The sequence below is a fragment of the Callorhinus ursinus genome, unplaced genomic scaffold, assembly GCF_003265705.2.
Source record: "Callorhinus ursinus isolate GAN/ISIS: 27379988/994484 unplaced genomic scaffold, GSC_fseal_2.0 scaffold38, whole genome shotgun sequence".
Lineage (NCBI taxonomy): Eukaryota > Metazoa > Chordata > Mammalia > Carnivora > Otariidae > Callorhinus > Callorhinus ursinus.
In genome coordinates this window covers 14413271-14427289 of record NW_027397100.1, presented here as the reverse complement: position 1 = coordinate 14427289, position 14019 = coordinate 14413271, and the positions used below count along the sequence as shown (strand labels likewise).

Sequence of the window (14019 nt, the reverse complement as noted above, 5' to 3'; positions counted from 1 at the left end):
CACACACACACACACACACACACCTCTTGCACACTCTTCTCCCCACAGACACGCGGATGACGGCTCGCACTGGCTGGGTCCTCCCAGTTCCCGGTCCAACCCGAGTCATTTGAGCTCTCTGAGCTTGGGAACAGCAGGCTCAGTCCACCCCATGCACCCAGCACCCACAGTGCCCAGCCCAGGGCAGGCTCTCAAGATCTGTGGAGAAGATAAATTCCCTCCCTTCCTCTTTCCATCTTACAGTTATTACCCCCTCCTGCTCTCCATCCCCCCTCCCTCCGGGCCTCCAGGATCAGGCAACAGCGGCCCTGACCCCTCCCTCTGCACTCCCCCCTCCCTCACACAGCAAACACCTGCTGAGTGTGCATTCAATGCCACAGCCTGGCAGCTCTCTTCTGCCAAACCCGGCTAGTGGGCCAGCCTGGGCACACGCCCGGTGGACAGCCTGTTTCCCTCCCTTCCTCTTCCTGCCTTGACCACATGTCCGGGGCCAGATGCTTATGAAATCCCATGGGTTCTTCCATCGCCAGGCTCCTGGTGGCCTGGTGCCCGGGGCTTGGCTTTGAGTCATGCACTCTGGGGCTTGGCAAGGCTGGGATAGGAAGCTCACAGCCCTTGGTGATGCCAACCCAGGCTGAGACTTGGAGTAGGGCTGGAGTCACGGGTCCCACCACCCCTCAGGCCAAGGGAGCACACCTGTGAACAGACACGTGGGGATGTGGCCTGTAACCGGACATGATGTGTCCAAGGTCACAGGGAATGTCAATGTGAAAATCCAACCATGGCACGGTTCACTTTTGAACACGTCTGCCCTGTAGTGGAGATAGATACTACCACCCGATATTACAGGACCAGGGTTTGAATCCCAGCCATTCACTAGCTGTGGGACTTTGGGCAAACCACTTCACTTCTCCGAGCCTTATCTTTACTTACACATAGTAGATGCTCAATAAATGTAGCGGCAAAAAAAAAAAAAAAATCAGTAACAGTGTTAAGTGCAAATACACACTGAGTGTATCCGCATGTCTACACACACACTGTTATAATAATTTACACACCTGTTGGTGTGCACATGAATGGATACTGGTAAACACCCACACAGGTAACATGCTTATTCAAGGGCTTGTGCAGGGGTCCACCAATTCGTATATGGATGCGTGTGTCTGTGAGTTCATTTGCACCGATTACTTTTTCCCAACAACGGACACCATTCTCAGGGTGGTTTTCCAGAGGATTTTCTGAGCACTTGTCATAGGCAGGATAAACCAGTGTGTTTATCTGGGTAAACAGGATGCCTGGGTATCTACCCAATACCCATATACCTGCCTGTGTCTGTGTGGATCTGCATGAGGGGTCATGAGTATGACCTCATGCCTTCTTAGGTTGATCAGCTGGCAGAATCAGGGGCATGGAGGTCATTTCTGCATCTGTAGACACCAGAGTTAAGGGGTGCTCTGGACCTGGACTGTTTGGGTTCAGATGTCACCTGAGTAGCCTTGGGCAAGAGGCTCACATGGTGTGCTCAGGTTCCTTTACTGTGAGGTGGGGATCATGATCACCATGTTACGGTGGTGTGAGGACAAAGAGTTCATTTCTGTGAAGCACTGAGTACGCAGCATGGTACCTGGTCCTTCAGCCGCAGCCCCGGCTCTGATATGCTGCCATTGTCCGTCTGCAGGGCCTTCCTTTCCATTAGACTGTGATGGGGGGCAGGACCGCGTCCGAGTCCTCCATAATTATCACTTGTGCGTTGCCTGCTAATCTGAACCTCAGATTTCTCCTCTGGCAGAACCCCAGCTAGCATCTATGGGGCACTCCTATGTGCCAAGCACTATGTGTAGCTCCTAGGTCTTCAAACTGTCTCAAGAGATGGGCATTCTTGTTGGCTCTATTTCTAAAAAATTTTTTTCAAATAATTAATTTCTTTATTTGTCCGAGAGAGAGAGCACAAGCAGGGGGAGTGGGAGAGGGAGAAGCAGACTCCCCATGGAGCAGGGAGCACGATGCTGGGCTCGATCTCAGGACCCTGAGCCGAAGGCAGATGCTTAATGGACTGAGCCACCCAGACACCCCTTGTTGGCACTATTTTAGAGGAAAAGAAACTGAGACTCAGAGGGGTGAGGGATCGCCTGGGCTCACACAGTGACTTGAACCCTGGCAGGCTGCCCCCCTCTCAGCCTGCTCTGAATTTGGGATGAAGAGTCGGGGCGTGAATGTTGCTGGTCGCCTGTCTGCCTCACGGCTGGCTCTCGCACCGCACCTCCACTAACACCTTCCCCATCTCTATCAATATGACTTCGCTTCTCTATCTCGCCCTGGGGCATCTCACCTCCCTGCCCTGACACAGCACCCCCAGAGGCCGGACAGTGGCCTCAGATCATGCCTTCTTTGATCCAGTCAGGGATGAGGTGGAGGAGCTCCTCTGAAGCTGGGCTTGAGAAGTCACCTCTTCCCCTGGGTCGGTAGGGACGGGAGACTCAGTGGGAAAGAGGGGCAGCCTCTTGGAGCTCAGGCTCTGGGAAAGAAAGGGGTGGAGCAGAAGGTGAACCTCCCCCCACAGGACCATTAGCGCCCCCCCCCCCCCCCCCCCCCAGGTCAGTCCACCTCAGAGAGGAGGAAATGCTTGCAACAGGAAACCCAGCTTCCCTCTGAGGTGGGGGAAGCGGTCAACCAGCTGAGCTGCCACCACCTCGAAGGAACACCAGAGGGCACCCGAGGCAGCTATGGGCTCTGTGTCTCTTCAGCTCAGTCCCCTGAGCGCCCCTTGGGTCTCCAGGAGCCACCAAGGCCCAAGCCTTGTGTATTCTGCTGTTGCGGGTGGAGCATCCTGCAAATGTCAATTAGGTTGGGTGATAGCGTCGTCCAAATCTGCCCTTACTGATACCCTTACTGATTTTCTGTCTACTTGTTTCCTCATTGAGAGTATTACAATCCGAGCCGCGCCTGGAAACTCCCAGGGAAGTCAGCTGGGGTCGCTGTAGGGCTCTCCTCACTCCCTTGTTTCCTGGTCCGTCCTTTGTTTTTCTCAGATGGGAGGGTGACCCTGATTCCTGTTACTCCGTCTTGACAAGAACAGCTGTATTATTATCTTTTTTTACTTAAAAAAATAAAATTATTTTATTTTATTTTAAACCAGAACCTTTCTTGTGTGACTCGTCATTGAAATCCTTCAGATGGACTGGAGGCTGCAGCAGAAGCCCTCCTGGGCTGAGGTGTTGTTCCTTCACGGAATCCAGGCCTGAATCTGCGGTAAACAATTTTTAGGTGCCTCATTCGTCAGGTCCCAGTGGTATTTCGTCTTGTTACCTTGGCACCCCAGTTATACCTTCTCTTCTGCTTGGCAGGATAGCCACATTTGCCTCAGGTCGACTTCTGAAGGTGGTAGGCCTGAGAGACACAGTGGCGGGCATCTTATTGCAACGCTTTCCAAATGATGACATCCCCTTGGTTGTCTCACTTCTGTGCCCGCGACTAGAGAGCTAAAAAGTAATGTTAGATTTGTGGAAGAGTTACAGAGACAATAGAGAGAATTCGTATATACTCTTCAGCCATGCCTGCTCACTGTCCTACAATCAGTGACAGTTTCCTGGTCTTTCCTTGTCTTTTGTGATGTTGGCACTTTTGAAGAGTGCTGGTCAGGTATTTTGGAGCGTGTCTTCGCTTCGGCTTTCCCAAGATCAGGCTACTCTACATAGTACTACAAACTACACGGCTTAAAACAACAAAAATGTATTGTGTCACAGTTTAGGAGGCTGGAAGTCTGAAATCAAGGAGTTGGCAAGGCCACCCTCCCTCTGAAATCTTAAGGGAAGAAGACTTTCTTGCTTCTTCTAGCTTCTGGTTACAGGCAACCTTTGGCACTCCTGGGCTTATAGACACATCACTCCAGACTCTGCCTCTGTCTTCACGTGGCATCTGCCCTCTGTGTGTCTGGCATGTCCAAATCTCCCTTTCCCTTTCTTACTAGGGCCAGTTATTGGATTAGGGCCCATCTTAATCCAATGAGAACTCATCTTAACTTTATTATATATGCAAAGACCCTATTTCCAAATAAAGTCACATTCACAGACTCCAGGTGGACATGAACTTTGGCGAAACAGTATTGAACCCAGTACACATCCCCCCTAGCCAAGTATGACAGTGACACAGCCCCCTTTAACATTCTTTAAGGATTCACACGACAGTTGGCCTCGGTGGGAATTAACTTTGGTTATTGGATTCTGCTTCTCTGAAAAGAGAAACTCTGTGGGGACAGGGCTTTGTGGGGGCCTGGGATTTATTGAGGTTACAGACCAGGGTTGGCTTCCTCCATGGCAGCTGGGAAGGAAAGCTAATGTGACACGGATATTCTAGGGGTGGAGGCCTACCTCCATTTCCGGGGCCATTTTGTCAGTGTGAAATTCCATCCCTGGTCCTGCCCAGCTGTGGGCACTAACTCAGAGTGTTCAGGTCACAGGTCACACAGGGCCACTCTTGAGTTGAAGCTGTCCCTGGGAATGTTTCTTCTTGCTCAGTGCTTAGTCAACTTTTGAAACAGATACAGATGTTTAAAAAATGGGTACATCTCATATACAAATTTGGATTCTAACCTCTCTGGAAAAAAAAAAATCTGTTCACACTGTACTCACATCTCCACAGGGCAACAAACATTCCTAAATAGGTTTATGGGCATTTGATGTTGTCTCCCCAGCTCTGTGCCTTCAAACCAAGGGGCAGTGCAACTCAGTGGCACAGGCTATGGACTCAGGAGTTCGACTGCTTGCATTTGAACGCCAGCTTCACCCCTTGCTACCTGTGCATCCTTGGGCAAGCTACTCGATGTTCCCAAGCCTCACTGTCCTTATCTAGAAAACTACGATTGACTTATTCAACACATTTTTATCGAGCATCTACTCTGTGCCAGGCATTTTTTCCTTGGGATATGTCAGTAAACAAAGGGAACAAAGATTCTCATTCTTGCAGAGATCATATTGTGGCAGGGGTAGACAGATAAATACTAATATAACAAATATGTAAGTTATATAGTATACTGAAAGGTGATAAATGCTATAGGGGAGCAAAAACCAAACTTCAAAGTGCACAGGGAATGGGTAAGGGGGTGTCGCATTTTAAAACAGGCTGCTCAGGGAAGGCCTTGCTGACAGGGGGGCATTTGTGCAGACTTGAACAGACTGAGGGCGGTGGCCAGGTAGTGAGCCAGGGAAAGTGTACAGCAGAGGGAAGAGCTCTGCAAAGGTCCCATGCAAGAGCTGGCCTTGATGTTGGAGGAAAAACCAGGAGGCCGGTCTGGTGGAAGAGGAGATGGGAAGGGAGAGAGTTGAGGTCACAGGGGAAGAGAGGGAAAAGGGAGGGTCAGAAGGGAAAAGCCGGGACACCAGGGAGAGGCGATGGTGGCTCAGGCCAGGGAGAAGCTGTGAGGACAGAGAGAAGTGGCTGGGTCAGGCTGTATTTGTGAGGTTGGCTAGCCACTGGGTGGGATTCAGAGGGTGAGGGAGGACAGGAGCCAAGGATCGCTCCAAGGGTCTGGCTAGAGTCAGCAAGGAGCTGGAACTGCCACCCTCTAAGGGGCGGGTGGTGCAGCAGGGGCAGGTCTGGAGGGGAGGGTTGCCAGGAACAGTTTGGGATAGTTGAGCCGGGACTCAACAGGTAGGTGAACACGGTTGGAAATACAAACCTGCCTTCTGGGAGCCAAATTTGGGAATAAGAGTCCTTACCTCCTAGATTGTTGTGAGGGTAAGTGAACGAATGTGTGTCTGTAGGGCACTGAGAACAGCACCTGGCCTCTGGTAAGTGCTCATAGGAGTTAGCTGCTCGAATTGCCCTGGAAAAGATCCCAGCTTTGGCTCCAGCTCCCTCTGCCAGAGCTCCAGGCTTCATGGGCTTCATGTCCTCTCAGGGAGGGGGGCAGTAGGTTGTCAAGACGGTAGAGACATTTCCTTCCCAACAAGTTAGCATTTATTATTTTTTTAATTTTTTAAAAGATTTTATTTCTTTTTTCGACACAGAGAGAGAGAGAACACAAGCAGGGGGAGCAGTAGAAGGAGGGAAGCAAGCGGACCCCTCACTGAGCAAGGAACCCAATTCGGGGTTCCATCCCAGGAGGCTGGGATCATGACCTCAGCTGAAGGCAGACAGGAAATCGACAGTCACCCAGGCGCCCCCCCCCCAACAAGTTAGCATTTAAATCCACCTCATTTCTCTGACCACTAGTTAACCCATCTGTAAAATGAAGATTATAGTCCCCTTTCTCAAAGAGTTACGGTGAGGAGCTAATGAGAAATAGTGGATTTAAGTGCCCAGCACACGGTAGGAGCTCCTAACAGTCTTTTTTCCTCTCTACCCATGCCCCATGGTCAGGGAGAAAAGAAGCAAAGTCAGTATCCGTCCCGTCCCAGCTGTTTATTGAAAGGGAAGGTAAGATGGAAGGGGTGCCGGATGGGGAAGGGGCGTGGGGCACAAGGGCAGCAGTGCCTGCCTGGTGGGGGGAGAACGGAGGACCTTCCCAGGAGACCTGTCCAGGCTGGAGGTGCAACCGAGGGGGGAGGGGAGGGGCGGGGGTGGGGGCGAGGCGTCGGCGGCTCTCTCCAGCTGTCTTGGAGCTCCCCCTAGTGGTAAGAACGGAGATGATGCGTCTGTCTGGGGAGCCTGCAGGATGGAGGTGCTGGTGCCCCCAGCAGGACACATTTGTTACAGGTCAGGACCTGTGGGTGATGGTTTCTATGTGAGTGGATTTTGAGGGGCAAAGACACCCCAGTACTCCTGCCCCTTGGCTCTTAGAGACCATTTAATTTATTTTTTTTTAAGATTTTGTTTATTTATTTGACAGAGAGAAAGAGATAGCAAGAGCAGGAACACAAGCAGGGGGAGTGGGAGGGGGAGAAGCAGCCTCCCCGCGGAGCAGGGAGCCCGATGCGGGGCTCGATCCCAGGACCCTGGGATCATGACCTGAGCCGAAGGCAGACGCTCAACGACTTAGCCACCCAGGCGCCCCAATCTTAGAGACCATTTAAATACACGTCCAAATTATCTTCTGAGCTACCTAGGATCATCAGGCCTCCAACCGGGCTCTCTGGACCAACTGTCTCCCACCCCTAGAGGTCCCCTGGAAGCCAGGAAAGTGTCCAGCAGGTCCCCTGTTCCAGCTGTAGAACGAGAGTTGGCCCGAGAGGAGGTGGGAGATGTGGGTCCAAATTCCCACGGACTGCCGGCCTCCCTCAGCCACCTCGTCTGTAAACCGAGGCTAATAAGCGCCCATGATGGGCTGGACTAGGGGGCTCTGATGCAAAATGCACATAGAAAACCTTTTGTAGGAGGTGACTGTTTTCGCACCATCCTGGAAGGGAAGTCCAGGTGAGTGTTTTTGACCCATCCTCAAGGAAGGCATCTTGGAGCAGCTGACGGAGGAAGGGGTCAGGGGATGAGAAAGACTCCGCTACCCCTCCCCCCAACTGTCTATGGAGAGTCATGTTTATAACTGGGGAGAATAGCAAAGCCATGGAACTCTAGAATCTGATCCAAACCCCTCATAGTACAGAGACAGGAACTGATGGTCTGAAAGGAAAAGGGGCTTGCCCGGCGTCACACAGAGTAGAATGGGGATAGATTGAGGGGGATGTTTTCTGCTCCTGAAGGGTCTGGGGAAGGAGGGGTGCGTGGGAAGGTTTGGGAGGACTTGGGGAAAGTTGGCATCTTGGATGAGTTGGGGCCCAATACTTGGGAAGGGACACTGGGATTTGAGCTCCAGACTCTCTTGAGCTGGAGTTGGGCCTTCTGGGGGCATAGGTAGAAGGGGTCCCGCTGAAAGGGAGAAGTTAGGGCGACTATTGGAGGGCAGGGTGTGGTGGGACAGAGGAATGGTCCAGACCCCAGGTCTGGCTCCTCCCCTGGCCTTGTGGACAGCTCAAGAGTCCCGCTTGGGCTGGATGGTCTGCACAGAGGATTGCCCGAAGGGGCTGGTAGGTGGTGAAAACCAACACTGGCCATTGGCATCGCGGAAGATGGGGGACAGCTGCTGCTCTGGTTCATCCCCGAAGATCTCCACGTGGCCATCAGCTTCAGTGTCCAAGGGTTCTGCCTTGGTGTCCGGGCTCAGCCAGCCAGTCATGGCCCAGAACAGGCAAATGGCCAGCAGGATCCCAGCCGCCATGCAGAGCGCTGTGCCTGCCAAGCGGCAGGTGCTCAGAGCCTGGTTGTAATCAGCTGCCCGCTGATCCAACACCAGGAATTCCCCCTCTCCGATGCCCTCCAGCTTGGGGGGCACTGCATAGCCGGTGGTCAGGGCTGCCACTCCCAGCAGCAGAAGCAGGGTCCCCGAAGACAGACTGATCTGGAGAGAGGCAGACAGATTGGGAGGTAGTCAGGGTCAGCCTGACTAGTAATCCCAAATGGACTTAAAGGTAATGCCTGGATCTAACCTTAAGAGATAGGAATCACAGGGGAGTCACAGAACACACTTTCTAGGATCAAACTGATGAGGGGCACACACTGTCACGTTCTATTTGGAATCTTGGGGCCCCTAGATCAATGTCCTTTCCAACTCCCACTTAGCAGTAGGTTTTTCCTTCCATCATTATTTGGGTCCCATCTCATCTCTCTGTCCTGTCTGCCTTCTATCTCTCAGTCAGGTTAACTCCTACACATCCCTCAGATCTCATCTCAAACCCCACCTCCTCAGGGAAGCCTTCCAGGATGCCCCTGGCCTGGGTCAGGTCCCCTGCTTTTCATTTGTACAAACACTGTGCACATTTGTTCTTCAGTGTGCTCACCTTGGTGCACACTCGAACAAGTACTTCCGCTACCAGGTAAGTGATATCTGCCTGCCCCACTGGAATGAGAGTCTGGAGAGCCATGAGAACCGACACTGTCTGTTTTGGGTTACCAGGTGTCTTCTTAGCATGGCGCTGGTACCGAGCAGTAGCTGAGTGAATGTTTGCAGAATGACTAATGAACCACAGCTAGGAACTCCTAAAGGACAGGGACCACATCTTAAATTCTCTGTCTGCAAGAGCGTAGCACATTGCCTGGCAACTAGAAGATGCTCAAAGTTTTAAAATACATACTCACTTTCTCCTGAGAGTCTTCCCTGATCACCCCAGGTACTGAGAGCATTTCCTCTCCTGGCACCCTCTGATTATTTGGCCTGAGGTTGTGCATTCACTCTCTATATCTTGGCACTTTGCGTTCCCACTAGAGTGAAGCCCTTTGAAAGCCGAGGGGAAGGACCCTCTGCCTCAGTCTCCTTACGGTATTTGGCAAAGAGCTATGCTTGTTGTAGGGTCTCCGCTTACTGTCACCACCCTTTCCCTACACTCTGTGCCCTCACTGACCGCTCTTCCTGGCTGTTAGAGACACTGACTGGCAACAGTACCCCAATATATCATTGTGAAGCCATGGTAAGATTTAACTGAGATGAACTCCACTGCCTGCCAGTCAGTGTCTACTATCCCCCCCGGCCATAGTAATTAGTTCAGAGACGGGCAAGTGACCCAATCAGAGCCAAAGCAATGCTTGACAGGACTCCTGGAAATGAAATGGAAAGCAGTGTTTCTTTTCTGAAGGAAATACTGGAGGAAATTCTGATGTCCTGTGGATGGTGTAGAGTGAAACGCTGTGGATCAGCATGGTAGCAGCTACCTGGGGAACATGTGCATAGATCCTGAAGCTAAAGGGGCCACAAGGGTGGGGGCACCATGGGGAGCCTGATGACTAAGAGAAATCTTGAATGGCTGGATTGAACTTTGCCTGAAGTTGCTCAGCCTCTGGTCTTTTCAATAAAATGAGTGATCTTTTCCCTTTCTTGTTTAAACCCATTTGAGGGTTTTTTTTCCTTTTTTTTTTTTCTTTTTAGGTAATCTCTATCCCCAGTATGGGGCTCAAACCTATAACCCCCAGATCAAGAGTCGCACGTTCTACCAACCGAGCCGGCCAGGTGCCCCAAATCTGTATGGTTTTGAATGACTTACCAGGAGTAGCCATTTGCCATTTTTTTTTTAAGTAGGCTCCGGGGCCAAGGTGGGGCTTGAACTCACAACCATGAGATCAAGAGTCACATGCTCTACCAGCTGAGCCAGCCAGGTCCCCCCTAATTGGGTTTTTGTTGCTTGCACCTGCTATACCGTCCCTCTTCTTCCTAGCCACTGATTCCATCTCCTCCCTGCAGCCACACGAAATCCCAGGAGTTGCTCCTCCTCTGGCCTTACCTTCCAGCACAGTGAGGGCCAGGGTCGGCGGGGACACAGGATGGGAGGCCCCTCAGGGTCATCACTGAGGGCCGTACCTGCACAGTCTTCGTAGAAGAGGTGCAGGTAGGAGCGGACCCCATACCATCTGCCTTCTTCCACATTGGGGCCACGGCTACAGCTGCAGGAATGGTCACAGCCTGGCATTGCGGATCTCTGCGGGGGGAAGCAAGGTGCAGTGGACAGAGGGAGGGATCCGTGCGACCCTCCCAGGGCCCCTGAATCTTTGTGCGTCGTCTGCTTTTCCTCCCATTTTAGATAACCCGCGCTCGTAACACAGCCTGGCCTTCTAGATACTGGTTTGTCTTTCCCTACGCACACTGTGAATGAGCCAATGCACACGGGCGCTAAGGCCAGTGCTTACCAATTGTAGATGCCAGTAAATGTGCTTGTTTAACCTGGAGGCCACCCAGTGGCTGGGACTGTGGGTTCTGGGAGCCTGACTCTCTGGATCGGAATCCCAGATCTACCACTTCCTGGCTGTGTGACCCTAGACAAATGCTTTCACCTCTCCAAAACTTGGGTTCCTTACCTGTAGAGCAGGTCTAATAATCACTCCTGCTTCACACAGTTACTGTATCTGAGGCCAAGAAATGGTACCAGTTGTCATTACTATTACTGTAATTTCTTCATTATTATTTCGGTCCTAAACTTTTTGAGCCCCATATCTAGAGTAAAAGGTTCTTATCCCCAACTTTTCTCAAAATCTTCCCCTCTTCCGGGTACTCTTGGGAGTAACTGTCATGGCTGACACTTGTCTAATGAGGCTGAGCTCCCAAGGTGCAAGGCTCTAAAAAATCCCTCTCAGGGCTGCCCCTCACGAGGTAATAGCCTCCATGTCCCAAGTCATCTTGACTTCAAAGGAGGTGAAAGCCAGGGGCCCTCTTAGGCTCAAGGGTGTTTAGATTTCTAGGGAAACCTATCTAAGAACCCCTCCTTTTTGAATAATACATTTTTTTTATTGAGGGATACTTGACATATAACATCATATTCGTTTCAAGTATAGAACATAATGATTCGGTATTTGTAATGATCACCATAATAAGTCTAGTTAACATCTGTCACCGTACTTAGTTACCAATAAATGTCTTTCCTTGTGAGAGAACTTTTAAGATCTACTCTCTTAGCAACGTTCAGATATATAATATGGTGTTATTAACTACAGTCACCATGTGATACATTATATCCTCGTGACTTATTTATTTTATAACTGGAGTTTGTACCTCGAACCCCTTCACGCATTTTGCCCTGCCTCTGGCAACCACTAATCTTAAAAATCTCTCTTTTCACAGACGGAGAAACTGAGGACCTGGTAATGGAAAGTACTTGTGTATCTACACACGGATAGGACTAAAACTAAAGTAGGGGATGAGGGAAAGGGCGGGTGTGGGGAGGGGGGGCATTTGTGCTGGGGAAGGACTGGGCTCCTGTGTCAGCACCCCTGAGCAGCTTCAAACAAAATAAAGCAATGAGCGGGGCACCTGGGTGGCTCAGTCAGTTGAGCTTCCCACTCTTGATTTCAGCTCAGGTCATGATCTCAGGGTTGTAAGATTGAACCCGCAAGTGCTCAGCATGCGGAGACCACTTGAGATTCTTTCTCTCCCTCTCCCTTTACCCCTCACGGGCTCTCTCTCTCACTAAATACATAAAATCTTTTTAAAAAATGCTTCAGTGCTTACACTACAGGGTAAGACAAATTTCTAGACCCCCCCCCAATTTCAATCAGATGTGGCTTTCAATTTCCTGCACAGAGAGACTCACCAGCACGCACATACCCACACAGCACAGACAGGCAGGCAGGCATACACACACACACACACAAATCAAACAGAGACACACTACAGATTGATGCACATACACACACACCAGGGACACACACCAACACCACTACACAAACATGACAGAGACATACCCAGACAGGCACTCATATACCACCTAGAGACATATTCAGACAAACACACATGGCACAGAGAAACAGACACACAGACACACCACACACAAAGACACTCCACGGAGAAACACACACACACACACACACACACACACACACACACACACACAGCCAAAGTGTGTGTTGGGGTGATTCTTGGAGCCCCCACGGATCCACACAAGCGCCTAAAGTGCACAACCCTCACCCACAACTCAGGGAAAAAGAGAAGAAAAGGAAAAGACTAACATATATATATATATGTTTTGGACAGAGAATTGGAAACAGGCAGAGACCAAAAACGAAAGAGGAGGGAGCCAAGTGGTCCCGCGAGAGAGCAGGAATCTCTCTGGGAGGCGGGTGGGCGGGGCTCCAAGGGGGGGTGTGGCCAGTGCGGGAACCGCCCCCGGCCCAGGCGCTTTGGAGGCCCGGGTGGGCAGAATGAATGGGGGCCCGGAGGCAGTCAGAGTCAAAGCAGCAACTATTAATTAAAGACCCTAGGGGAGGAGGCAGGGAAGAGAGGCTCAGGAATTGTTGGTCTGGGTTAGCTCCTTCCCTGCAACTCACTGTCCCTGTCCCCCAAATATACCTAATCGCTCAATCTTGCTAGCACTGGAGAAGGAAGGTGACCTTGACGCTGCCTCCCCCTCGGCCTGGCCCCTCCTCCTCCCGTGTTAAGGTTGCAGGAAGGCGTCTGGCGGTCAGGGGGAGGGAGAGAGAGGATGCTCCGAACCCGGCGCGGGTACCCGGGACGTGGGTTGCCATAGGAACAGCTGGGGAGGTGTCCCTAGACTGGGGGGGGGGAGGAGCTCAGTGTGAAAGGAACGGGAAGAGGAGGGGGCTACAGGGTCCGAGGGGGGAGACTGCAGCGGAGGCGAGCGGAGGGAGGAGTACGCGAGGGTGACAGGCGCTAGGGCCTGAAGATGGATGGGAATCTCTTGCCTGCACGGCCTCACTCAGTTCTCCTTCCCAGACCCCCAGACCTGCCCACTCCAGTGTCCGGCGCTGCCGGGGCTGGGAGAAGGGACACCCTCTTGGGGGGCGAGGCCAGCGAAATCGGGCCAATTCCTCCCACTCTCCACCGCACCACTGTTTCTGACCGGACCACCAGTTCCCTGGTCGAGATTAACCTCATCCTTTCCCGCAGGGGGAAACTGAGGCATGGAAGGGTGGGAATAGGTTTTTAGTAAAGACATGGATAGGGGTCTTGTTTTCTGAAGCCTCTGCCCATCCTCTCAGCACTGAGGTATCTCCGGGAGACGGGGCTGGTGAGATCTCTGCCCCCTGCCACTTCTCTGGGACCTCACCTCCCGAATCCCGAGGCACACCAAGGCTTGGGCGCCGCTGTCCCGTCCGAGGCTGGACGTGGCCGCGCTGGGGATGCGGGCTGAGGTGGGGTTCCCCGGAACCCAGGAAAAGACGGGGTGGGGGTCGGGGCGCGCGTGGAGCAGGGCTGAGCTCACCTCTCTGCCTGCTGTCTCCGCCGAGCGGGAGCCAGAGCGAGAGCCGAGCAGAAGCTGGTTCTGTCGGCGCCTGCGCCGCAGTCGGGGGCGGGGGTGATAAGGGGCTGGGAGGGGGCACCCGCCCGCCCCAAGGGCTGGCTCTGCAGATTGCGGACCCCTGCAGGATGGAGAGCCCCTGTCTCTCCTTCCGGAGTTCCCTTCTCTCTCTGAGACCCCAGGCCGCTCGCTGAAACCCCATCGCCTCCCCAGAACGCACCACCTCCTGCAGTCCCTCAAACTCCTGATCCGACTCTCCATCACTCCCTCAATCCCCCACCCCTCTGGCTGAAGACCCTTGCCTTCACTGAGCCGTCACTTCCTCATTGTATCCTCAACCTCCTCTCCGGGTCTC

General features: G+C 52.4%; 1 protein-coding gene and 1 pseudogene across 2 annotated transcripts; both read right to left on the bottom strand.

Moving 5' to 3' along the window:
- Positions 1-3156: 3156 nt before the first annotated feature.
- Positions 3157-4373, bottom strand: LOC112827289 (large ribosomal subunit protein eL37 pseudogene; annotated as a pseudogene).
- A 2433-nt stretch (positions 4374-6806) lies between these two features.
- Positions 6807-13759, bottom strand: NRSN2 (neurensin 2). 2 transcript variants are annotated; one of them, XM_025876404.2, is made up of 3 exons: positions 13629-13759; positions 10200-10394; positions 6807-8326 (listed from the first exon to the last, which is right to left on the bottom strand). In XM_025876404.2, the coding sequence occupies exons 2-3, from the start codon at positions 10383-10385 to the stop codon at positions 7901-7903; spliced, it is 612 nt and encodes a 203-aa protein (XP_025732189.1). In that variant the 5' UTR covers positions 10386-10394; positions 13629-13759; the 3' UTR covers positions 6807-7900. The 2 variants fall into 2 exon arrangements, with proteins under 2 accessions (XP_025732189.1, XP_073736395.1); XM_073880294.1 differs by lacking the exon at positions 13629-13759 and adding an exon at positions 13473-13605.
- Positions 13760-14019: the final 260 nt, after the last annotated feature.